This window comes from Epinephelus lanceolatus, chromosome 14 (assembly GCF_041903045.1).
Source record: "Epinephelus lanceolatus isolate andai-2023 chromosome 14, ASM4190304v1, whole genome shotgun sequence".
Classification (NCBI taxonomy): Eukaryota; Metazoa; Chordata; class Actinopteri; order Perciformes; family Serranidae; genus Epinephelus; species Epinephelus lanceolatus.
Genome location: NC_135747.1, coordinates 12939174 through 12967003, shown reverse-complemented (window position 1 = coordinate 12967003; position 27830 = coordinate 12939174). Strand labels below are relative to the sequence as shown.

Sequence of the window (27830 nt, the reverse complement as noted above, 5' to 3'; positions counted from 1 at the left end):
GTTTTGACCGCTGAGTTGAGCGCTGATTGTCGTAAATTCTGAAGTAATGGTATTTCCTGCCACCTCTACCTTTCAGTAACCACTGATAACATTCATTATTTGGTTCTTTCCTGTTTGGATTGAAAAGAAAGATTGAAAAATCACCCCATTCTATTGATTCTCTACAAAGGCCACACTACTGGAACAAGAGTTTTAAAAGGGCAGCCGAATTGATATGAGAAATGTCTTGTTCAAGAGCTGTTTTGAGTTGGACAGACTACTTTGGGCCAAGATGTTGAAAGGTTGAGAAAGAGACATTGCTTCCTGTTCAAAAAATATCTGCCTAAAAACAATGCTGATAGGAGCTGATATTGTAGTTTAATTTTATTTCCACCATGTGACCTGTGATCAGTGGTTGTGCCGTGATGATGGATATTTTAATTGACTGTCACAGAGAGGAAGTGTTTGTGTAAATCACATTAAGCATGGTTTAGCACACTGAGTTTAGGTGAGTTAAGTTTAATTTATCTCCATTATAACTAAATATATAAGGACATTACTTCGGTAATCTCACAGTGCAAACAGATCCTTTCAGCACAGGATTTCTAGACAGCCATCATAAAATAGACAAAAATACATAAAATAGCAGAAAGAAGTAAATAAATGCAGAGAAGAGACTAAGCAAGAGTGAAAACAACATTTCACATATAGTGGCAGACGGTTACCATTCAACACTCTCGACAGCCTCAGGGAACACTGAGTGAAAAACTAAGTTGTCCATATTACCATCAATTTGGCACTTCCTCAAAGAGTGGAGATGCTGGGTGAGAATCTGTAACAACACTCAGAGCCTTTTGGTGAAGCTGAACTTTATAAGCTGCAGAAAGAAACAGTAGAGAAGACAATCGTTTAGTTTCTTTTAAACTACCATATTGCACTTTAATACAGAAAGTTAGCTCACTTTCCAAAGTATACTTTTCATGTACAGCAACACTGTTACCTTACAGCAAGAGGGTTGTTGGTTAGAACTTTGTTTTGTTTGCCCTTCCCAAGTCCAAGATCTAAATTTCTCATTGGTGTGGCTTTTTGACTTTGTGTGGTGACCGTGTGACCACTCCGTGTTTACACTGGTGACCCTAAAAATAATTGTAAGGTATAGAATAAGATACCTGAAGAATAAGTCGGTAATTTGTATTCTGTTCAGACTGTTCACAAACCCTGTGTGAAAGGAAGTTATGACAACATTCTCAATAGGCTCGGTAAGGCAATATGAAATTGCAGCATTCTTTGTAGTTACAGTACATTTTACACAGCGCAACAATGTCACAAAAAATGTAAAAGGTTTCTTTGTGTTTTTTTGTCTCCTGTTTTTATGTTGTTGTTTTTTTTATTTCACCACAGCCTTCATTTACCATAAATTTCACCTTCATAGTCCCACTCACAACCCGTATGTCAACATTTTTCAAGCTGTTTTATGTATTTGATGCTCAGGAACATGCCTTTGTGTCTGCAGCTTTTTTTATACACAATAAAATCACCACAGGGCTACAGAGAATCATGGTATTTACTCTGTGAACAATGGTCAGCCTGCAAAGCCTGCAAAAGTAAAATCATGTGCTGCTGGTCTCTTGGCACAACAACAGAGGTCATTTTTTTCTCAGTGATCTGAAAAATGGAAAGTCTGTTAACATTGTCCTGCGCTGACTGTCTGACATTGTGTGAAAGAGGAGTCGAACAATCTTTGTGGTAATTGTTGCGGCCATAGTTGGTGCTGATGTATTGGATTGCATTTCATTGTCCAGGGTTTCTATTTTTCTTTGCTTTCGGTAGAGACACAGCTTGACTTAAAGTCAGCTTTCTGCTGTACTGAATTAACGTATTACACCTTTTGTTTTGTTATTACATGTTTGATATATCACATTTGACAATTAGATAGGTGAATTGGTGAAGTTTAAAGCTGACATAGTTTCACCAATTCTGCAATAATACCATAAAAATTTAGGAAGTCCAGCAAAATGCACTTCAGCTCTACTTTCATGCCATTTCACCCACATTACTTTAGAAATGTGTTTCTTTAAATCATGTTTGTGTAACATGCAAAGTACACACTCCAGCAGGCTTTAAGTCTGCTCAACGTTTGAGACAGGACTGCATAATCACGTTTGCATAATCCCCTCGAATGTGGGCAGCAATGTGTGTACATTTTCCTTTGAAGTTTCAATTTAACAAAGCACTTATCAAATGTGAAGTCACTAAATTGAAATGAAATTGAAAACCTGAAATGAAAAATGGAAACACTATGCTGTATGGAAAAGGTTCATTTAAGGATAGAAACTGAAAGTGAGTAAAGATGTGATATCAATAATGAACAAAAAATAATGATTCAAATATGATATGATTCAAATAACAAAAAAGGTCATTTGAAAATATGTAAGACCACAAATATCAGAGGAAAATGGAAACTGAAAACGTCTTGAGAAATTGAAATGGACACTGAACTGCAAAACATGCAGTGTATTCTATTTCTGTCTTTTTCCATTTGCATTAAGATTTGTCTTCATAAGCAGTATGTAAATGAGGTCACACCTCCTGCATCTTTATTTTCCCCTTATTTCTGACACTGTTTACAACTGTTTTTCCACATTACCGTCTTCTCTGCTGTTCTCAATGTCTTCTCTGTCACCTGTTTGCCAATTTTTTCTCAACTTTCTCTACACCTTGTGTCTTTTGAATAACACTATCCACATTCTTCTTTGCTGTGCTTCTGATTTTTCCTTCTTCTCTTAGCTCATATCCTCCTCTTACCCTTTTTTGTGTCAACTGCAGGTGTTGGGAGTTCAGTGCTGGTAACATTAAATGGATCTACCAGGTACCCATCCTGACAGCCATTGGGGTAAGAGTGTGAGTGTGAGTTACAGAGCTTGCTGTTTGCTTTTGTTAAGTGTGACTGTAGCTTGAAGTGTTGCTTAGATATGTGCACTCTTACTGAGGCTGGAGTATAAATTAACTCCTTTTGAACAGGGTCATTTATCCCAAGTTTGTGGCCTTTTGTGTGTCTGAGTTAAGATATAAATCCAATTAAAAGTTTTCTCAGCTTGTGACAATATCACACTTGGTATAAACTTAAATTTCTCACTCACAACAACCCATGCATATCCTAGTACTTCATTAACAAGCAGCTTATAACAACATTCGCTTTGGGTGACTACCAGTAGAGTGGGACACTTTCTGATTATTTACCTCTGTGTCATATTTAGTTATGATCCAAATGTCTTAGCCCTTTATATGATGCTATTCTAAAAAGTGTAAGAGCGCTTCTGTACTATACAGAAGAAGAAAAAAAGATAGAGAAATGAAAGTCAGGTAGGATGACTTTTCCTGAAACACACATCGACCCAAAACCATATTTTTCCAGGCACTACTGCCAAACTGGGAACCTTTTGATGGCAAACTAGAACACTTAAAAACAGTCTGTTGTTATTTAAGTGAAGGCCTAATGAAATAATATTGTAACAACCACAGAGAATCGGCACCTTAACGTGGTGGGGGGGTTTGCATGTCCCTGTGAACCTGGGAGCTGTGTTGTCCGGGGATGAGCACCTCGCCCGGTATGGGGACACTGGGGCCCCCTCCTGGAGCCAGACCTGGGGGAAGAGCGTATGGTGGCCAGGCCTTATGGCACTGACACACCAAGCCAACGACAAAAGAACTAGCGGCGACGAAGCCGACTGTTCCGTCGTCTACGTCGCCTCACGTCACCCTGTGTCAGTACATTTGAACACACTGCACAGACTACATCTGACGGCCAACCGGCCAACGGCCAGTTCTGCACATGCGTGAGAGGAAATAACTTGGGAAACCAGAAGTCTGACGAATGCATGAAATATAAACAAAGAAGCTAGCGGTTGCTTAGCATTTTCACGCCACTCTCGCTCGCCACAGACGGTTTCGTGTAGCTGATAAAATGTCTGATTAGTTGCAAATGGCACTGGCATTGTCAGCCCTTGGTCTTTTGCTTGTGGAAGAAGAGAGGAAGACACGGAGAGGAAAAATAAGGAGAAACCGCACGAAATGGGTGAAATCATGGATACTGCAGCGACAGGCTCAAGGGCTTTCCCGAACCTGTGTCGAGAGCTGGAGACAAATGAAACCTCAGATTTTAAAAATTTCGCTCAGCTCTTTCCTGTCCAGTTTCACGTGTTGAAGGAACTTGTCAGTCCGATCATCCAGAGGCAGAACACTAACTACCGGGATTGTATCTCCGTTGGGGAGCGGCTGATGATTACACTGCGCTTCTTGGCAACAGGTATGCAAGCTAAAGGTGTCACTATATTAACAGTATATAGGCTATATATATATATATACACACACACACACACACACACACACATATATATATATATATATATATATATATATATACACACACACACACACACACACACACATACATATATATATATATATATATATATATATATATATATATATATATACATACACACATATAGATATAGATAGTTAGATATGGCAGTCAGTTTGTCTGATTTATGTTTGTCTCATACAACTTGCAAATTTTCCAGAATGGACATTTCCCTGATATAAAAACATTGAAGTAAATAAAATCCCTGAAATTGGGTGAGAATGATTGTCAAAATAATATATGCACCTTGCACTTTATATAAGGATGCTGCACTTCACAAATAGAAAAATACTTACTTATTACTACTACAAATATAATGTAGTTGATGATTTAAAATTTCAAAATGTGTTTCATCTATTTACACCAGATATGAATAGTTCTGGATGAATAAATAATTCTTGTTGTGGTACTCCAAGCCCTGACAGTACCAGACAGTATTGTGTGACGTCAGTGCATGGAATGGTGGTATTCAAGTCCTTTCAGTAGCAGTACTTGAAATGCTGAAAGTATTTAATCTATGACAATACATACACAACTGGTTTTCAGAGCTTTCTTTGTATGTTCAAATTCGTAAAGTCAGACACAGGGTGTGTAGGCCGGTTTTTGAACGGGCGTAGACACAAGTGAATGATCTTGACTGTGGAAATGTAAATATGTATGTAGATGTACATGTACATGTAGACATGTAGATGTTGGTTGCAATGGGCGGATTTCTGATGGCGGAGTGTGTGGTGGATGCTCACTGCAGGATGCTCTGGAGAAGAGAACATCCAACATCCCTGCCCCTGCATCACCTCCTGCTTCTGATCAGCTGGCTCCTTATTGCATTGTGGCAGATGAGGCATTTCCCTTGAAGGAGTACCTCATGAAGCCATATCCGAACCGCAGGCTATCTGTAGAGCAATGCATCTTCAATTACAGACTGTCACGAGCTCGGAGGGTGGTAGAAAACACTTTTGTAATCCTAGCCAATCGTTTTTGGGTCTTTCTAACCACCATTAACATTCAAGACACTGCCAAAGTGGAGGACATTGTTTTGGCTTGCTGTGCTCTGCACAACTTCCTGCGGACCAAGAGCTGTGACCAATACATGGCAGGGATCGTTGACCAGGAAGGACCAAATCATGACACTGTCCCAGGAAGATGGAGACATGACCCTGACCAACAGCAGGCTTGCCTGCCACACACAACCAATGCTACAACACAAGCCAAGCAGCACAGGGATGAACTATGCCATTACTTCATGTCTGATATCGGTGCAGTGCCTTTTCAGTGGGGCAAAATATAGGAAATGTGTATGCCTATTGATTGTATGATATTGTAGTGTCTGACAAGAAAACAACTTGGCTATGTGTTTCAGGTCTATGGCTGTAGTCTAAAAATACACAATAAAGTTATTTTGCATGATACATTCTTGTCTGGAGTTCAATGTGTTGAAAGTACACTCTCTCAAAGTCAAAGTGTTTTATTACCAAATGTGCAGGACAATGAAATGCTTATAAATGTAACAGTCAACTGCATAGCACAGCATCAAATGGAACTATTTACATCTGTTACAACTTCCACATCCAACATAACAGATTGCTAAACTGTCTGTCAGAGGTTTCTGATGCCAGTTTCTGGTCCACTGAATACTTGAAGAGGCAGTTGTCCACATCGTGCTGGAAATATGGCAGTAAATGTGGGGGCAAGTTCCGCATTCTGTGCTCAGTGTTCTTGCAGTAGGCATGGATGGCATCATTGCTCTCTTCCTGAGAAGCTAACTTCTCCAGGGTTTGACCAATGGTGTGCATCAAGTGAGATGACTCTTCACTGATGGACTCGTCCAGCATGTTCCTGCCGCGCTTCACCCGAGGCCTCGGAGTGCTTGACTGGCTGGAGGTGCTTGGCAGTGGGTCCTCTCTGGTGGGTGTAAGTGTGGACTCTGCTCCACAGATAGTGGATTCTGCTAGGGGAGTGCTGGGTCTGTGTTCAGCAAAGAAGCAGGGCTCCTCTGAGGTGCTGGTACAGTCTGAGGGTGTCTCAGAATCAGCATCAGCTGAAGGTTCCTTATAAAAACAAAAAATAAATTCACAATTCTAGAAGATAATGGGAGAGTGAAACCAAGTTAATGTATGAAAGGATACATGTGAAAAGAAGGGTTCAAACTAGGGCTGCTCGATTATGCCAAAAATCATAATCACGATTTTTTTGGTCAATATTGAGATCACCATAATTTAACACGATTACTTTTTGACTCTTATTATGCATACAGGTGTTTCCCCCGCAGGCTCCACTTCACACAGCTGCCCGCTGCTTCTTCCCACTTTAATCTAAATAACAACCGGGGCTCGGTGCTCCGGTTGGATACAAACAACTAGCTAACTCACAGCTAGCTGTGAGGCTAGCGGGGCGTTAGCCACAGTACGACCGGAGGGAAACACAGCAAGTTAGCCTCCGCTAGCCGCAGCACGACCGGAGGGAAACACAGCAAGTTAGCCTCCGCTAGCCACAGCACGACTGGAGGGAAACACAGCAAGTTAGTCTCCACTAGCTTCCCAGCTATCCCCGGCTCTCTGTTGAAATGACAGAAGAAAGAAACAGTGTTTTCTTTTTACTCAACAAATAAAAGGGTTCAGTTACCATGATAGTTAGGTTGGAGGAGGTTTCCTTCCTTTTTGTGTAGGGCTCCAAAAACTGCAGCTGGGTCAGTATCCACTGCTGCCTGCCAGTCTTCTGTGCTCCAACACTCTCAGAGGGTGCAAGTTTCTTGTACCAGGTATACTGGGTTTGCAGAGATTCCCACCTCTTCCTGAGCTCTTTTTCTGACAAACAAAAAGAAAGAACTTATTCATTGTGCGTGAGCTAACAAACAATAATGAACAGTTCCTGCTAAAGAGCTCAATGGTCAGAAAGAAAATCTTACCCAATATAACAAGCTTATTTTCAACCTCACGCCAGAGCTCTCTTCTCACCACTCAATTGGCATAGCATTTTGCTGTGATGTTGTACAGAGCTGGCCTCTCCTGAATCATTGTGATCAGCTGGTCTTCAGTGTCGTCGTTCCAGACGGCCATGGCATTGTGAAAATATTCACGAAAGTTCAGATGAAATGCAGTTCAAAAATAAGCCTTCTGTGTGTGCCCTCTGTACTGTATCATTTGTTTTCTTTCGTCACTTCCGTTTCTCTTCTCGTGCACTGATTCGCTAAGCTGAACAGCCAATAAGAGTGATCACTCTCACCTGAACAGCCAATCAGAGTGATCTCTCACCGACAAGCCCCGCCGCTGATTCAACAGCCCTATTGACTTTGTCGTTTGCTTTCTTTCGTCATTTCCTTTTTTCTTCTTGTGCACTGATTCGCTAAGCTGAACAGCCAATCAGATCTCTTTCACCGACTAGTTCTGTCACCGATTCAACATGCCCAATCGGCCAAAAAGCCTCCAACGCGGAAGTGCCGATGGTGCGGGACACACCGCAAAAACTAGGCCGAGAGACGCTCACCGACAGCCATGTCAGGGCCTTTAGGCCATGGGGCCCAGTCGGGCTCAGCCTGAACAGATTACATGGAGCCGTCACCCTGTAGGCCCACCACATGCAGGGACAGAAATCAGGGGCAAGGGTGCATTGTGTGCCGGGCAGCAGGCAGGCAGAAACCTGGAGGGGGGTGATTGGGAGGAACGGCCCGCCTGATCTGAACCAAAGTGGTGTTTTGTTATTGGACTTCTGTGCGAGTCATGGACTGGCCATAACGAACACCATGTTTGAGCACAAAGTGTACCTGGTACCAGAACACCCTAGGCCAAAGATCAATGATCGACCATGTGGTTGTATCATCAGATCTGTGGCCGTGTGTCTTGGACACTGGTGAAGAGGGGAGCAAAGCTGTCAAACTGTCAAACAGCTGGGGAGGCTGCTGGACAGACCTGGTAAACCCAAATGTGTAGTAAGGATGAACTAGGAACGTCTGGCTGAGGCCCCTGTCCGTGGGGTCTTCAACTCCCACCTCCTGAAGAATTTCTCGTGCGTCCCGGGGGAGGTTGTGGAAATGGAGTCTGAGTGGTCCATGTTCAAAGCCTCCATTGTGGAGGTGGCTGCTAGGAGCAGTTGCTGAAGCAAAAACCCGGGTGTGCAAGGAGTTCAGGGAGGCTATGGAGAAGGACTTTCGGTTGGCCTCAAGGAAGTTCTGGCAGACCGTTAGCTGATTCAGGAAGGGAAAGCAGGGCTTGTCTCAGGCTGGGCTCAGCAGATTGGGAGAACTGGTGACCTGAACTGACCTCCTGACCCTGGCCATCATGTCCACCGTGAACAAGGCAGAGCCTGAAGACTCGGAGGAACTCTCGCCCATATCCCTGGCAGAGGTTGCTGTGGTAGTTAAAAAGCTTCCCAGTGGCAAGGCACCGGGTGTGGATGAGATTTGCCCTGAGATGTTGAAGGCTCTGGACACTATTGGGCTGTCTCGCTTGACATGCCTTTTCAGTGTAGTGTGGAGGTCGGGTACGGTGCCTGCAGAGGGGCAGACCTGGGTGGTGGTTGCCATCTTCCAAAAAGGGGACCTGAGGTTGTGCTTTTAACTATCGGGTTGTCACACTGCTCAGCCTCCCAGGTAAAGTTTACTCCAGGGTGCTGGAAAGGAGGCTCCGACCGATTGTCAAACCTCAGATTCACGAGGAGCAATGCGCATTCCAACCTGGACGTGGAACAGTGGACCAGCTCTTTACCCTTGCAAGGCTGCTGGAGGGGTCGTGGGTGTTTGCCCATCCAGTCTAAATGTGCTTTGTGGACTTGGAGAAGGCTTACGGCAGCGTCCCTCGGGGGGTCTTGTGGGGGGTACTGCAGGAGAACGGGGTGCCAGGCTCGCTGCCACAAGCCGTCTGGTCCCTGTATGACCAAAGTGAGAGCTGTGTCCGCATACTTGGTGTAAAGTCAAACACGTTCTCGGTGGGTGTTGGCCTCCGCCAGGGTGGTCCCTTGTCACCAATCCTGTTTGTGATTTTCATGGACAGGATCTCAAGGCGCAGCCGAGGGCAGGAAGGGGTCCGGTTTCATGACCTCAGAATTGCATCTCTGCTTTTTGCAGATGACGTGGTTCCATTGGCTCCATTACACCATGACCTCTGGCATGCACTGGGGCGGTTTGCAGCCGAGTGTGAAGCAGCTGGGATAAGAGTCAGAACCTCCAAGTCTGAGGCCATGGTTCTATGTGGGAAACCAGTGGATTGCCCTCTCTTTTTTTTAAAGAAGGGGTGCAGGTAAAGTAGATTCCCCTCCCTTCCTTCCTGAACCACTCACAATATCTTGTAATGGGTTTAATTCACGAACATCTCTTTTTTCAATTAATGCAGACAGGGTAAATTTGATTTCTGCTTTTTGTGTTAGTTTTGTCTACACATCAGTACAGCCAGTACAAGTGAATGCCTCCCTGTCTTCAATCAGACGATTCTCCTTGACGCATGTTTGGGATCATTGGGATAATTGTCACCACCATATCTCGCTTTGTAAACATTGCAAATGTCCTGGCTGCTTGGACGGGTATCCTCCATCTTCCTTGGTTTTTGTTTCGAGGCAATGTATGAAAAATGTTAATCACGATAAATAAATAAATAAATAAGTCCATGTCAAAATATCCAGCTAGCCAGCTAAATTTATGAGGGACACATAAAAAAAAGGTAACTCAGTTCCCCTTCTAGAATGACTTGAAAGGTTGTCTCAGTTTACTCGTAACACACTGTACCACATTAACAATATGCAGTTTGCAGACTGGGATAGTATCAAAATTGCATTAAAAAAAGAAGATTAATATAAACATGATTTGTTTTAAAATTCTGATTCACCATTACAACCAAAACTATCCATAATTTTATTCTTTTCTATCACCTGAACATTATTCGCCTCATAACACTATGCCATTTAACTTTCAATCCCAGTATTCACGTTATGTTTGCTGACAAAAGTAAGCTCATCAACTTAAAGCACTATTATGATTGCATAGAGCCACAATTAACAGCCTGCCACCTCATTCTGATTGTTGCGAGGTAGTTACTGTTACTGTTATTATCATCATACTATAGGAATAATTATGAGTTTATAGCTTAGTACAGCATTTTGTTGCAGCAGGTGGTAGCCTAGTTAAAGCCCCTACAAGGAACTTTCATTTTGAGTTGATTTTGGCAACCCTGTGGGCAAAAGTGGTAGTGTTTTGCCGGAATGAAGCCTACATTTCCCATGAGCTCTAGCGCGTATTGTCGTAAAGACGCTTACCTGGCTCACACATGTGTTTGTTTTGGGGATGAATGAAACAACAAGACGGGAAAACTTTGCCCCCGCTCCTATCGGGGATTCCAGCTCACCTCTGCCGCGCCCCAGCTCCACCTCTCCGGCGTAAGCGCCACTGCTGCCGGGGTAAACGCAGCGGTCGGCTGGTAAGGATGAAAGCCTGTTTGGCGAGCACTTCCACGGCTTCTTGGACTGAGTATGGAGCGGTGCCTCGCCTCTTTATTTCTCGGCACTCGCTGGACCCTGTCGACGCCTGGCTGGTACCTGTCGTCGGCCCGGATGAGGTGTTCCAGCCCCGCGGCCCCTGGTCTCCTTGTCCCCGCTGGCGCGGGGTGAATCTGCGCAACCTGCGGCCTCTGTGTGTGGCTCCCCTGCAACTAATGCCGGCTCCCCGCGGACGTCGGGTTGAGGAGGAGGAATAGCGACTATTTAGTGACTAAATGTAAGCAGCTAGGTAAGATGATGTGTGCCGTCTGAGTGCCGTAAATCGTTTCGTCCTGGAAGCAACCTGGGGCGGACCCGGAGACAGTTTTCTAAAGGTGTGGATATACACTATATAGAAATAGCTTATCTTCACACCAATGGTCTCATTTGCTGTTGTAGGTCACACACAGACATCAGCAGAAATGAGAGACTTTTGCATATCCAGTTAAAAGTTCCTTGTAGCGGCTTTAAGATGAAGGTGCCAAAGATGCCTGCTGTGATAATAATATTCAGAATAATTGTAAGTTGTTGAGTCATGCTTTCTCTTCTCAGTTACTTGGCAGTCAGTTTTTATGTATGACTCAATGACTCATGGTGTTTAGTCACAAACTACTTCCTGCTTGTTGACCTAATTGTTTTTTGTCTGACCTCACACTCACCTCAGGAAGGACTGGTTAAGCATCTTCAAAACTAAAACGTCATTTGTCTTACTAAATATTCCTCACCTGACTGACTGAAGAATCTTTCTGATGTTATTCTGTTATTATGCATGCCAGGCCTTTTTCATGCACTGGCACAATACAAATAAAGTGTGGCTGTCAGACAGGCTAAAACTCAGATCACCAGGTTTCCTCTTTTATGTACATACATATAAAAATACTCTGTCACTGTATTATAGCTGGAATGAAGGATTTTCTTGACACATGGATGTACTGAACAAAAATATAAATGCAACACTTTTGTTTTTGCTCCCATTTTTCATGAGCTGTACTCAAAGATCTAAAACATTTTCTATACACACAAAAGACCATTTCCCTCAAACATTGTTCACAAATCTGTCTAAATCTGTGTTAGTGAGCACTTCTCCTTTGCCGAGATAATCCATCCCACCTCATAGGTGTGGCATATCAAGATGCTGATTAGACAGCATGATTATTGCACAGGTGTGCCTTAGGCTGGCCACAATAAAAGGCCACTCCAAAATGTTCAGTTTTATCACACAGCACAATGCCACAGATGTTGCAAGTTTTAAGGGAGCGTGCAATTGGCATGCTGACTGCAGGAATGTCCACCAGAGCTGTTGCCCGTGAATTGAACGTTCATTTCTGTACCATAAGCCGTCTCCAAAGGCATTTCAGACAATTTGGCTGTACATCCAACCGGCCTCACAACCGCAGACCACGTGTAACCACACCAGCCCAGGACCTCCACATCCAGCATGTTCACCTCCAAGATTGTCTGAGACCAGCCACCCAGACAGCTGCTGCAACAATCGGTTTGCATAAGCAAAGAATTTCTGCACACAGTGTCAGAAACCGTCTCAGGGAAGCTCATCTGCATGCTCGTCGTCCTCATCGGGGTCTCGACCTGACAGCAGTTCGTTGTCGTAACCGACTTGAGTGGGCAAATGCTCAGATTCGATGGCGTCTGGCACGTTAGAGAGGTGTTCTCTTCACGGATGAATCCCGGTTTTCACTGTTCAGGGCAGATGGCAGACAGCATGTGTGGCGTCGTGTGGGTGAGTGGTTTGCTGATCGAGTGGCCCATGGTGGCGGTGGGGTTATGGTATGGGCAGGCGTATGTTATGGACAGCGAACACAGGTGCATTTTATTGATGGCATTTTGAATGCACAGAGATACCGTGACAAGATCCTGAGGCCCATTGTTGTGCCATTCATCCATGACCATCACCTCATGTTGCAGCATGATAATGCACGGCCCCATGTTGCAAGTATCTGTTCACAATTCCTGGAAGCTGAAAACATCCCAGTTCTTGCATGGCCAGCATACACACCGGCCATGTCACCCATTGAGCATGTTTGGGATGCTCTGGATCGGCGTATACGACAGCGTGTTCCAGTTCCTGCCAATATCCAGCAACTTCGCACAGCCATTGAAGAGGAGTGGACCAACATTCCACAGGCCACAATCAACAACCTGATCAACTCTATGCGAAGGAGATGTGTTGCACTGCGTGAGGCAAATGGTGGTCACACCAGATACTGACTGGTTTTCTGACCCCCCCAGACCTCCCCAATAAAGCAAAACTGCACATTTCAGAGTGGCCTTTTACTGTGGCCAGCCTAAGGCACACCTGTGCAATATTCATGCTGTCTAATCAGCATCTTGATATGCCACACCTGTGAGGTGGGATGGATTATCCCGGCAAAAGAGAAGTGCTCACTAACACAGATTTAGACAGATTTTTGAACAATATTTGAGGGAAATGGTCTTTTGTGTGTATAGAAAATGTTTTAGATCTTTGAGTTCAGCTCATGAAAAATGGGAGCAAAAACACAAGTGTTGTGTTTATATTTTTGTTCAGTGTACAGTACAGGCCAAAAGTTTGGACACACCTTCTCATTCAATGCGTTTTCTTTATTTTCATGACTATTTACATTGTAGATTCTCACTGAAGGCATCAAAACTATGAATGAACACATGTGGAGTTATGTACTTAACAAAAAAAGGTGAAATAACTGAAAACATGTTTTATATTCTAGTTTCTTCAAAATAGCCACCCTTTGCTCTGATTACTGCTTTGCACACTCTTGGCATTCTCTCCATGAGCTTCAAGAGGTAGTCACCTGAAATGGTTTTCCAACAGTCTTGAAGGAGTTCCCAGAGGTGTTTAGCACTTGTTGGCCCCTTTGCCTTCACTCTGCGGTCCAGCTCACCCCAAACCATCTGGATTGGGTTCAGGTCCAGTGACTGTGGAGGCCAGGTCATCTGCCGCAGCACTCCATCACTCTCCTTCTTGGTCAAATAGCCCTTACACAGCCTGGAGGTGTGTTTGGGGTCATTGTCCTGTTGAAAAATAAATGATCGTCCAACTAAACGCAAACCGGATGGGATGGCATGTCGCTGCAGGATGCTGTGGTAGCCATGCTGGTTCAGTGTGCCTTCAATTTTGAATAAATCCCCAACAGTGTCACCAGCAAAACACCCCCACACCATCACACCTCCTCCTCCATGCTTCACAGTGGGCACCAGGCATATGGAATCCATCCGTTCACCTTTTCTGCGTCTCACAAAGACACGGCGGTTGGAACCAAAGATCTCAAATTTGGACTCATCAGACCAAAGCACAGATTTCCACTGGTCTAATGTCCATTCCTTGTGTTTCTTGGCCCAAACAAATCTCTTCTGTTTGTTGCCTCTCCTTAGCAGTGGTTTCCTAGCAGCTATTTGACCATGAAGGCCTGATTGGCGCAGTCTCCTCTTAACAGTTGTTCTAGAGATGGGTCTGCTGCTAGAACTCTGTGTGGCATTCATCTGGTCTCTGATCTGAGCTGCTGTTAACTTGCGATTTCTGAGGCTGGTGACTCGGATGAACTTATCCTCAGAAGCAGAGGTGACTCTTGGTCTTCCTTTCCTGGGTCGGTCCTCATGTGTGCCAGTTTAGTTGTAGCGCTTGATGGTTTTTGCGACTCCACTTGGGGACACATTTAAAGTTTTTGCAATTTTCCGGACTGACTGACCTTCATTTCTTAAAGTAATGATGGCCACTCGTTTTTCTTTAGTTAGCTGATTGGTTCTTGCCATAATATGAATTTTAACAGTTGTCCAATAGGGCTGTCGGCTGTGTATTAACCTGACTTCTGCACAACACAACTGATGGTCCCAACCCCATTGATAAAGCAAGAAATTCCACTAATTAACCCTGATAAGGCACACCTGTGAAGTGGAAACCATTTCAGGTGACTACCTCTTGAAGCTCATGGAGAGAATGCCAAGAGTGTGCAAAGCAGTAATCAGAGCAAAGGGTGGCTATTTTGAAGAAACTAGAATATAAAACATGTTTTCAGTTATTTCACCTTTTTTTGTTAAGTACATAACTCCACATGTGTACATTCATAGTTTTGATGCCTTCAGTGAGAATCTACAATGTAAATAGTCATGAAAATAAAGAAAACGCATTGAATGAGAAGGTGTGTCCAAACTTTTGGCCTGTACTGTATGTTATTTTAATATCTACTAAAGCCATAGAAACAGAATGAGAGTAGAACAGACACTTTGCTGTGGTCATTTGACTAGTGCAAAAGAAAATGCAGATAGTTGTTAGTTGTTATGGTGGGGGGACCACTTCTACCTTTTCTTATAGCCGCCAGCCACTGGTCATGTGTGTCCATGACAATAGTGTGTAAAAAATATTCTTCTAATAATATTCAGCAACTGTGACTTTAAGTGACAGGAAACTGAAGCAAAAAAATGTCACAATTAACCCTGAGACAGAAAATAACCTCAGAGTCGGTTTAACAAGCAAGTTTTTAATGATCTCTGGGTTATTCTAAAAGTGAAAGAGAAGAGATACATTAAGGAAGAAACTGTGAGGAGCAGGGAGGGAAAAGGCAGTAAAGACTGTGTCTGATTTTCCTCTCTGTCTGTTCATGACACACATTATGCAGACATGGTACTTAAAATGAGAAGATAATTTCCCCCTAACTCAAGATGCATATACATACACTATAGGAATTTGAAAGTGGATACTATAAATGTAGAGATTTAGTCATGCCAAGTGTATGATAGTGTGTATACCGAAATGCCTTGTACATCATCAGTTATTTGAATAAAATATTTAATATGTTAATATTAAATGTCCTCTCTTGTTGTCTCTGTCTTCTTTTAATTCAAAATCAAATGGGCTTTGTGGTATGAGTAGCCTATTTGATCCCAGCACAAATCATGAAAATCAATAAGGATTAGCAACAGTCTCTCTCTTTGTCCTTTACCTGCTATGCTCTGCACAAGTACTCTATGGGCTGGGGATTCTTTTTAGCATTGGAGCCTGTCGTAAATGGACACATTAAGAAAAAAGAACATAGTGTGTTTGTTTATGCGGTGTCTTGCTGTGAGGACAACAGAATGAATTCATGACCAAACTACTGAAAAATTACACAGTTGTTGAAAGACATGCTCTGCCCTGAGTCGCCTGTTCCTATCTGCTGATTGAGTTAAGTTTCTACCAAGCTGTGATTTGAAAACACTCCTGCAGATTACAGTGCGACAGCATTGCTTAATGAGGACTAATACACTGTTGGTTGTAACACATTCTCCTGAAGATACAGCAAGTGTCGCCCTGCAGACATAAGACCACATGCAACGTTGTAGATTTAATTCGACAGTTCTTATTAAACTAATGCAGTGACTTACTTCTAATTATTTCTAATGTTTCAAAATATTTCGAGAACTCTTAATATCAGGAAAGTTATTATTTCTGTGTCCTGCTAGAATACGACTTGGTGAGATATGGGCTTTTAATAACTGACCAAGGTGTGATACCGAAACTCATTTAACATTCCATGTTTTTTTGGAGAGAAATATTTGATAGGTTTGTTAGTTGCCAAATTAGGCTTTGTGTTACCAGATTAGTGATATTTCACTCTGCTATACTAAAACTGATACTAACAATGAGGTGATGATTGGTGAAGCTCAAACTAGATGGGACCTTTTGTCATTTACGAGTCAACAATGTGGAAATCTATAGATTTGAGCTTTAAAAGTATGTTTTCTTTGACTGAATTTGTTAAATTTGCAATAATAATATGTCTTTTGTGAATACAAAATGAATAACTACATGTTTGGCTCCACTTGTAAAACGTAGATGTTATGTAATTAACCCAAGGGGAAAAAGCCAGTCAGTGCCAATTAAAATTGGTTTCTTATTTTCAAAATATATTAATTATAGTAACAGGAGCTAAGAACACTTACATATGCTGCATACATTAAGAGCTTTGCACCTCTGTTTTTCTGTTTCAGCTCAACTTCATCTTGTTTGTGAACATTGTAAGAGTGTTGGCCACGAAAATTCGAGAGACAAACGCAGGGAGATACGACACCAGGAAACAGTACAGGTTTGTTACTCAGCTGACTGACCTCTATAAAACCAGCAGACCACTTTATGTCCAGGGTTGGAGTTTAATGTAAATTGTCTACAGTGTTGGGAAAACTACATTAAAACTGTAATTTAAGCTACTTAACAATGAAAGCAGTTAAACTATATGTATATCTTAACTACTTTCAAACAAATTCAGCTTGTCAAAGTACAACTATTTTCAAAAAGTAGTTCAGCAACATCCATACTACATCACAGGAAATGATCACAATGATCTGAACTGACACTGAGTAAATTGTAGGTGTGTTTGATGTAGGGACTAATACATGCCAATCCTCATCTAGGCAGCCTGAGGATGTGTTTTAAGGAGATAATAATAAGCAGCTGTTGGGGTGGAATCGGAAAAATGGCCAACTTCTAGGGAAATTCATAATATGATTGCAGTTATCTTGGTTATAAACCAGATTTTGGTCAAATAGCAGATGATTGTAATCAAATGACAACTGTGGTCAGTGAGCTGTAGCATGGTGCCATATTATAAAGCACAAAACATCATGAGAATACTATGAATATGTAATTAACTACAAAAACTATATGACTGAAAGTATTTACTGAAAAAGGTACTGAGATTTAAATGTAATTTAACTGCCACCCAACTACTTCAAATTGTAGTTGAACTAGTAATTAAACTACATGTAGTTAACTACTTGGCAACACTGATTGTATGCTGCAAAATTGTGTTTTCAGTAAACACAATTAACAATTTAAATTGTTGAGTAAGGCCCGTGTCCAACAATTATTTTTTCCAGCTGAAAACAGCATGTGCTCCTCAGGAAATGCCCAGCTGGGAGCGTTTGAAAGCGCTTTTGAGGCGCAGCATTCTTTCAACTGAAATGGTCGTGTCTGGTTGCTATGATACGGAATATCCACAGAAAGTAAGCATGCCGGCACAAGGTAGAGCTTGCTTTGGATGAGGGGAAGGCTAAAGCAAGTAGGGAGGGAAATTGGACCCGCAGGTCTGTGTGGGTTCATGAAAGGAAGCATATTATGTATATATATATATATATACAGTACAGGCCAAAAGTTTGGACACACCTTCTCATTCAATGCGTTTTCTTTATTTTCATGACTATTTACATTGTAGATTCTCGCTGAAGGCATCAAAACTATGAATGAACACATGTGGAGTTATGTACTTAACAAAAAAAGGTGAAATAACTGAAAACATGTTTTATATTCTAGTTTCTTCAAAATAGCCACCCTTTGCTCTGATTACTGCTTTGCACACTCTTGGCATTCTCTCCATGAGCTTCAAGAGGTAGTCACCTGAAATGGTTTCCACTTCACAGGTGTGCCTTATCAGGGTTAATTAGTGGAATTTCTTGCTTTATCAATGGGGTTGGGACCATCAGTTGTGTTGTACAGAAGTCAGGTTAATACGCAGCCGACAGCCCTATTGGACAACTGTTAAAATTCATATTATGGCAAGAACCAATCAGCTAACTAAAGAAAAACGAGTGGCCATCATTACTTTAAGAAATGAAGGTCAGTCAGTCCGGAAAATTGCAAAAACTTTAAATGTGTCCCCAAGTGGAGTCGCAAAAACCATCAAGCGCTACAACGAAACTGGCACACATGAGGACCGCCCCAGGAAAGGAAGACCAAGAGTCACCTCTGCTTCTGAGGATAAGTTCATCCGAGTCACCAGCCTCAGAAATCGCAAGTTAACAGCAGCTCAGATCAGAGACCAGATGAATGCCACACAGAGTTCTAGCAGCAGACCCATCTCTAGAACAACTGTTAAGAGGAGACTGCGCGAATCAGGCCTTCATGGTCAAATAGCTGCTAGGAAACCACTGCTAAGGAGAGGCAACAAGCTGAAGAGATTTGTTTGGGCCAAGAAACACAAGGAATGGACATTAGACCAGTGGAAATCTGTGCTTTGGTCTGATGAGTCCAAATTAGAGATCTTTGGTTCCAACCGCCGTGTCTTTGTGAGACGCAGAAAAGGTGAACGGATGGATTCCACATGCCTGGTTCCCACTGTGAAGCATGGAGGAGGAGGTGTGATGGTGTGGGGGTGTTTTGCTGGTGACACTGTTGGGGATTTATTCAAAATTGAAGGCACACTGAACCAGCATGGCTACCACAGCATCCTGCAGCGACATGCCATCCCATCCGGTTTGCGTTTAGTTGGACGATCATTTATTTTTCAACAGGACAATGACCCCAAACACACCTCCAGGCTGTGTAAGGGCTATTTGACCAAGAAGGAGAGTGATGGAGTGCTGCGGCAGATGACCTGGCCTCCACAGTCACTGGACCTGAACCCAATCCAGATGGTTTGGGGTGAGCTGGACCGCAGAGTGAAGGCAAAGGGGCCAACAAGTGCTAAACACCTCTGGGAACTCCTTCAAGACTGTTGGAAAACCATTTCAGGTGACTACCTCTTGAAGCTCATTGAGAGAATGCCAAGAGTGCAAAGCAGTAATCAGAGCAAAGGGTGGCTATTTTGAAGAAACTAGAATATAAAACATGTTTTCAGTTATTTCACCTTTTTTTGTTAAGTACATAACTCCACATGTGTTCATTCATAGTTTTGATGCCTTCAGTGAGAATCTACAATGTAAATAGTCATGAAAATAAAGAAAACGCATTGAATGAGAAGGTGCGTCCAAACTTTTGGCCTGTACTGTATATATATATATATATACACATACATAATAGTATATTAACAATTGTTGTTCAGCACTTGTACATGTAAGATGTGACAGTTTGTCTCTCTTCCACTGTTATTAAACGCCTGAAGTGACAATGACAAGTGCAGCATTTTTACCCAAAGTTTAACATTTTTCAACTGTCGGAGCTCAGAAAAAATGCCCAACCACAGTTGTATGTATAATGTTCTTATTTACCAAAGGAGGGGAAAGAATAAAATTTAAGTCAGCATAGACCAAGAACTGCCATTGTCAGCCACAACTTTTATATAGTGGGGATGCAAGTAGTTAAACCGTAAGATCAACAATCAAAGTCTTAGCCTTCGATTCATGCTTTTAACACACATTACATTTACTTTTTGTATGTTATCCCTATTTCACATTAGATTAGATACGATAATGTCCAGCAGATTGAATTCCTGACCACCATTCCTGTTTTATTAAAAATGTTACATACAAAGCAAATGTGTATACACAAATGGACCATTCCCTAACCTTTATCATTACATGGCTAAACCTTATACCTTAAACCAAGATTTAATCCTGCCATGTAATGAAAAAGTAGGCAAGTCCCCACAATGTACTGTGTAAATGAATGTCCCCACAATGTAAGTAATACACACACACACACACACACACACACAGAAACATAATGTGTTCCAGCATTTTAACATCTGCAATTATCACTATTATTCTCGCCTGCTGGTGCTGGCCTCAATGCGTGAGATAAAAACATTCTAATTACAGTGTGTTTTCTAAGAAGAGCATTATATTGAATGCTGCAAGCGAGGTTGCTTTGTGTCGATTAGATGAGCGTATGCTTTGTCAGAAAAGATGATAGTGATCGGGTGCAGTAAACTGGAGGCCATGCTGAAAGATGAATGTAAGCCAAATACAGCATATAGACAGAAAAATATGAGAGATGTTATGGTGCCCAAATAGGAAGCAGATGAGGTATGATTGCGGTCAGCAAAACTGTTTTGAGAACTTGTAAAAGTAAATAGAACTTGCATTTTCAATGTTGAATAAACTTACCCACTAACAACATGATATCTCCAGTATCTTGCTAGAATTAAACTACAGTTTATTACTACTTAACATATTATAGCTGATAGTGTTGAAAAATGCCATTACATGTTTCCTTTGCAAAGATATAGTGGTATGGTTTTTCAGTCACAGAGCATGGATATACCACTTAATTGGATGATTATAAAAAGCCAAACTTAGTATGTTTTGATGAATAATAATAGTCAGATGCCTTCAACCTGTTTACCATGGATGCTGTGGAAACAATTTAAAAAATGTAATTGCTGAAAAAAATTTCGAAACTGACTGCAAATTGCTTCTTGGATTGCATTACATTACCTCTGTTTTACCTGTGCTGAACGTTGTTTATTCTTTATTTTCACTTTTCAGCAGTTAAACTGCTAATAGAAGGGGTCAGGGAAATAGATTATTGTTTGACCTCATCTGTTGGGGCAATCACTTATAGCCCTGTAAATAAAGAATTATCATCAATATGTATGCTATAAAGTATTATGATTTGGTTTCATTTGGCAATATTGAAATGTATGCAGATACTTAGCATTGTGGCCTGGCTGAAATAATGCTTTGATTGGAATTAACTGACATTCATTATGCTAACAGTAAACTGAAATTCACATGCATGTGATGGTTCAGAGCTGCTACAGAGAATTGCTGTCACTTGTGGAGGTAGCAGGAGACAGACCAGTTACCTCTCCCATGCAGAGGGGAATTGCTGCAACCCTGCTCAGTGACTGGAAACAGATGTGGTGAATGAATACATAGGCTCTACTTTCAGGTAGTTTACACTGTATCATACAGATATGGTTTCAAAACAAATAAGAGCATGGTCTTCCTCTTGTAATAAGTTGTGTTTGCCTGGAGTTGTTGTTAAAATCTTCCATGACTCCTCACAGGACTCCCAGCTGTGTTTGAATAGATGCAGCATTTCCTTTCAGGATGGATCATCATGCCAATAAATACACCAACAACACAAGAAGACATGACAAGAAGCTGAAGTCCTCATGGGAGTGTCAATATCTCAATTCTTTCTGCACACCAACTGCAGAAAACTGTTTTCCAATCAGAATTTTCACTGCTGTCGAGTTGATTGCATGCCCCGAGCTGCCGCTAGATACAATCCAGACGGTCTCCATCAGTGAAAAGGAGGAAATGAAGAACCCTGCATTCTTTTCTCAGGAGGTCCGCCTGAGCTTTAGCTACGCTTGTGTGATGGCTGTGTGGCACTGACTCTGAGATTTGTTTGAACATGAAAGCCGTGTTTTGTGCAGTCGCATCTTAATCAGTCAGCTAGGACGAGACAAAGTTTAGCATTGTGTGTGTTTGCTCATCTACGTCAGACATTGTTTGAAAGGATCACTGTGCACACGTAACACACCCATTACCCCCTGTAGTGTGTTAATATCCAACGGATGCAGGATTAAAATGTATTATATTCTGCAGTGATTGGATTGTCAGAAGAGTAATGATTTTTTTTTTTTAAATTAAAGCACCCAAAGCAGCACATGATGATGTATAAGATTATGTATAATGACCAAAACTTAATTAAAACAGTGGTGACACCTCAACTAAAAATATGCCTGTAGCTGGAAAAAGTCCTTGGAGGAAAAGTTGTTTACCAAAGAAATTCAAACATCTGTCACTTCTTGATTTAGCTGACTAGAGTTAGCAAGTTAGCAAAATACCAAAAAGCTGTTATATGCTTTGGGAAATAGAGACCCGGATTTACTTTGTAGGATATATTTATAATACAGGTAAGCCTAAACAAAACGCTGGGGAAAAAAAGTCCCTGCTATTCAGTGTTGCAGTCTAGTAGTTACAGAGCTGAGGAAGCAGAGTAAATTCTCTCAAAATAATATTCCCTCAAGTTGTTTCCTGTACCCATTACAATCTGTGGAAAGGATGTCACCGTGGAAATGAAAATAAAAAAATCACTCAGTATCTAGGATGTTAGAAGCCATTAACCCAGTAACCACAAAACCAATGTGCTGATCATTTATCTCCCTAAACATATTTGCTTTTATTGTGTTGATGTGAAACTTAATTTGTTTGCAAAGACGGAAGCTCAAATTTCACACAATTTTGTTCAGCATTTACGCATATGAAGCTGGCCAAGTTCATACATTTGCAAAGTTATGCTATGTCATGTCTGCAGGTTGTTCTCTGACAAATAAACACCAGTTCCTTATCAAACTGCACATTTTCCAACCGTATAACATAAAACCTAAGTGTGTGCTAGTGGTATTTATTCAGGCAAATACACAAAGACTGCAGTGCAGTACATTGCAGAGATATGTTTTAAATTCTGCTGTTCATTATGTATTTCTGACATTATTTGCTTTTTATTCATCATTTATTTTCCAGTGATATTAAATATGTATTTACAATCATCTTCAATGATGAATCCTCCACATACATTGTGTATTGTAATTGTTTTATGTATAAAAATAAGGGGTTGGGGAAAAAGATCAATACTGTACATCATAGTATCACAATATTTTGTGTGGCAATATCATATCGATACACAGATGCCAAGTATCACAAATACAAATTCAACTTTTGGCAGCCTGCTAGATAATAATATCAATTGCTTTTTCAGTCAACTAGATACATTCTTCTGCAACAAAAATAATTTAAGATGAATAGACTGAAAACTTTATCTTATGAGATAAAACAGATGTTGGGAAAGTCTCCTTGGGGGGACATAACTCACAGTTTTTTTTAAAAAAAAAAAAGGTAATGAATTTAAATATATCACAATATATGTTTTAACAATACTTGGCATACTGCAACATGTTTAAAATCCCAATAATATTGTATCATGGGGCCTCTGCTGATTCCCACCCCTAATAAGAATGTCAATAAATTGCCTAATTCAATTGTTAATAAATTGTTATCAAATACTGAAATAATTACTATGAGCCTCAAAAGTCCAAAGCAGCTGGGCTCTGCTCTGTACACATATTCAAGTATGTGTGTGTGTGTGTGTGTGTGTGTGTGTGTGTGTCTCCATAGGAAACTGGCAAAGTCCACCCTTGTGCTAGTGCTAGTGTTTGGCATCCACTACATCATCTTTGTTGGGATGCCTCTTACATTTGAGGGACCGAGCTGGGAGATCCGCATGTACTGTGAGCTGTTCTTCAACTCCTTTCAGGTGATCAGCACTTTTCAATTATCACAACACTGCAGCTGCTAATGCGTTATGTAAAAATCTCCCCTAAAAGGTCACTATTTGCCCTTATACAGCAAGCACTCATACAAGCATGAGCCAATCCAAGTTTGATTCTCGCATTCATAGATCAGGTAGTTAATTGATTTTCCGTCTTTCTACTGAAGTGGCTGAGTCATGCATAATTTAAATCGCTTTGGTGTCAACGTCTCAAATTCAGCATAGTCACTCAAACTGAATCTAAACAACAAAATATACAGTCTGTGTAATAAAGGCTGCAGTGTGTGCCTGCCACTGAGAGCTGGCTCATTACAACCTTTAACATTTCCATTTCACACTTGGTGACTGTCAGTGTCAGATTCAAGACTGCACTTCATTATTCTGTGAGGCATCTGGATAATGAGTTTGATTCTGTGTCATGATTCAACTCTGCCTAAGTTTAAATGAGCAATTTCATACTACGCGTAGGCACGACCTTTCCCTTATATTAACTAAAATACAGTTCATACCTTTATCAGAGTTTATTTTTAACCTTGGCCTACAAATCAGCAAATTAGATTACACCACAGGAGCCAAGAACAGTCACACATGCTCATTAAATAATTGCTCATTACATGTGAAATTCATTATAGAGCAAACATGTCTATCATACATGGGCTTTTAGATTTGTCTTAGACCACAGGAAAGGTTTATTGTACAAAGTCCACAGTATTCTTTTGCTATATGAAAAAGTGTTTTTCCATTACAATGAAAAATGGAATGAAAGACCCATGTAGCAAAGGCAATTACTGTCAACCACAGTGGAGCTCGTTCCATAGTACCACATCAGCAGATTAAATGCGTACTGTCATTAGCTCACACTTTTCTGGGCAGTTTTTATAATTATTATTTTTTATGCCTCCGCACCACAGCTGTGGCCAGAGATATGTTTATCAGGAGTCCATCTGTTCGTTCGTCCCATTCTGGTAAACACAATATCTTAGGATTGCCTTAAGGGAATTTCCTCAAATTTGGCACAAACATCCACCTGGACTCAAGGATGAAGTGATTGTAATTTGGTGATCAAAGGTCACTGTGACTTCACAAAACATGTTTCAGGTCACAATTCAAGTGTCTTTTGAGGGCGTTCGGTTGTCTTACAATGTTAGCAGCGTCCATCACGGGAAGTAAACTGAGCAGAGGTCTGTCACATGAGGTAGTGGGTAAGTCATGGGTCACACATAGACAGCTTAAAATGAAATTTACCGAAAGAGAAATCCATACACCAGCTGTCACTATTCATGGCTAATGGACAAAACATGATGTACTTCAGAGCTCACAGAGGTGTCTTCACAAATAGAAAGAAAGAATGACTCATATTGACTACGTTCACTGTGTAAAAACATATTTTTATAGACTGATTGAGATGACTAAATCCAATGACCCAAAGTGTGTGACCTATACATGATTATGTGCTGCTATTTCCTTAAATTAGACTGCAGATAGAGTTCATCTAATTCTTACTGAAATCTTATGACTACAGGTATTAATCACCCACACAGGAGTGAACTTAAATAACATCAGTTTTATTTTAATGTGTTTTTAAATGGCCGCTGGTTTAAATAAGTTTTATCTAAGTGAAACAAGTGAGTCAAACTTAGCAGACATGAAATGGTTTTGTAGTTTTTGAAAAAAATGTCTGTGTTTGCATTTGGGATGGTGGCCAGGGACATGACAAAAGCCCAGCTTAATGCTGAAATTGCAGCTGCATGACTCCATTTACCCCAGCATGAGCAGATTTGTTTGAAGCCATGTTATTGCCAAATGGACACAATTGCAAAAATATGAGAAGTGCTCGATGACAGTGACTTTGCACCTGTCTGAAAATAAAAGATGAAGAATAGATTTTAATTGTATATAATAGGAACTGTTTAATAAAGAGGAAAGAGCCAAATACAAGGTGGAACCCAGGCTCTATAACATATTATATAAGTATTGAACTGATGGCAAAAACAGCACAAGTAAGGCAACATTGACAAAGATGTTAACAGTGAGGAAAATCCAAAGTCACTGTGTTGCATCACATGCTTCTTTTCTCCCACCATCACAGCCAAATTTAACCAGATAAAAGAACAAGCCCGACTCTGCTCTACTGTCAGCAATATTGCATTATTTATCTCATGTCTTTCATCCAACACATGCAAAGCACCTAGAGATGAGAACCACATGTGCCTTCATGAAAAGATGATAATAAACAGACCTACTTGCATATGTCAACATAACAGTGCTCAGACTGAGACTTAAAAACAAACAAACAAACAAAAAAACAGTAGTTATTCCTTGGGGGCAATTTCTGAAAAATGTTAGATCAGAGTGCTCCCTTCTTAGATATACTATATTTACAAAAACAGCCCAGTGGCCAGAATTAAATAATGGTGCTGTACATTTCTGAAAACCATGGATCGGTTAGGTTCGGTTTGTATGTTTTGTATGCATGACGTAGTTCAGATTACATGTACAGTACAGGCCAAAAGTTTGGACACACCTTCTCATTCAATGCGTTTTCTTTATTTTCATGACTATTTACATTGTAGATTCTCACTGAAGGCATCAAAACTATGAATGAACACATGTGGAGTTATGTACTTAACAAAAAAAGGTGAAATAACTGAAAACATGTTTTATATTCTAGTTTCTTCAAAATAGCCACCCTTTGCTCTGATTACTGCTTTGCACACTCTTGGCATTCTCTCCATGAGCTTCAAGAGGTAGTCACCTGAAATGGTTTCCACTTCACAGGTGTGCCTTATCAGAGTTAATTAGTGGAATTTCTTGCTTTATCAATGGGGTTGGGACCATCAGTTGTGTTGTGCAGAAGTCAGGTTAATACACAGCCGACAGCCCTATTGGACAACTGTTAAAATTCATATTATGGCAAGAACCAATCAGCTAACTAAAGAAAAACGAGTGGCCATCATTACTTTAAGAAATGAAGGTCAGTCAGTCCGGAAAATTGCAAAAACTTTAAATGTGTCCCCAAGTGGAGTCGCAAAAACCATCAAGCGCTACAACGAAACTGGCACACATGAGGACTGACCCAGGAAAGGAAGACCAAGAGTCACCTCTGCTTCTGAGGATAAGTTCATCTGAGTCACCAGCCTCAGAAATCGCAAGTTAACAGCAGCTCAGATCAGAGACCAGATGAATGCCACAGAGTTCTAGCAGCAGACCCATCTCTAGAACAACTGTTAAGAGGAGACTGCGCGAATCAGGCCTTCATGGTCAAATAGCTGCTAGGAAACCACTGCTAAGGAGAGACAACAAGCAGAAGAGATTTGTTTGGGCCAAGAAACACAAGGAATGGACATTAGACCAGTGGAAATCTGTGCTTTGGTCTGATGAGTCCAAATTTGAGATCTTTGGTTCCAACCGCCGTGTCTTTGTGAGACGCAGAAAAGGTGAACGGATGGATTCCACATGCCTGGTTCCCACTGTGAAGCATGGAGGAGGAGGTGTGATGGTGTGGGGGTGTTTTGCTGGTGACACTGTTGGGGATTTATTCAAAATTGAAGGCACACTGAACCAGCATGGCTACCACAGCATCCTGCAGCGACATGCCATCCCATCCGGTTTGCGTTTAGTTGGACGATCATTTATTTTTCAACAGGACAATGACCCCAAACACACCTCCAGGCTGTGTAAGGGCTATTTGACCAAGAAGGAGAGTGATGGAGTGCTGCGGCAGATGACCTGGCCTCCACAGTCACCGGACCTGAACCCAATCGAGATGGTTTGGGGTGAGCTGGACCGCAGAGTGAAGGCAAAGGGGCCAACAAGTGCTAAACACCTCTGGGAACTCCTTCAAGACTGTTGGAAAACCATTTCAGGTGACTACCTCTTGAAGCTCATGGAGAGAATGCCAAGAGTGTGCAAAGCAGTAATCAGAGCAAAGGGTGGCTATTTTGAAGAAACTAGAATATAAAACATGTTTTCAGTTATTTCACC

At 41.4% G+C, this 27830-nt stretch overlaps 1 protein-coding gene across 1 annotated transcript in view; it reads left to right on the top strand.

Moving 5' to 3' along the window:
* pth2ra (parathyroid hormone 2 receptor a) overlaps positions 1 to 27830 on the top strand; it is a 95071-nt gene that overhangs the window by 61431 nt on the left and 5810 nt on the right. The window contains exons 9-11 of the mRNA XM_033617028.2: positions 2806 to 2872; positions 16841 to 16935; positions 23693 to 23831. Coding sequence (XP_033472919.2) covers positions 2806 to 2872; positions 16841 to 16935; positions 23693 to 23831 — 301 coding nt within the window. The remainder of the gene's footprint in view (positions 1 to 2805; positions 2873 to 16840; positions 16936 to 23692; positions 23832 to 27830) is intronic.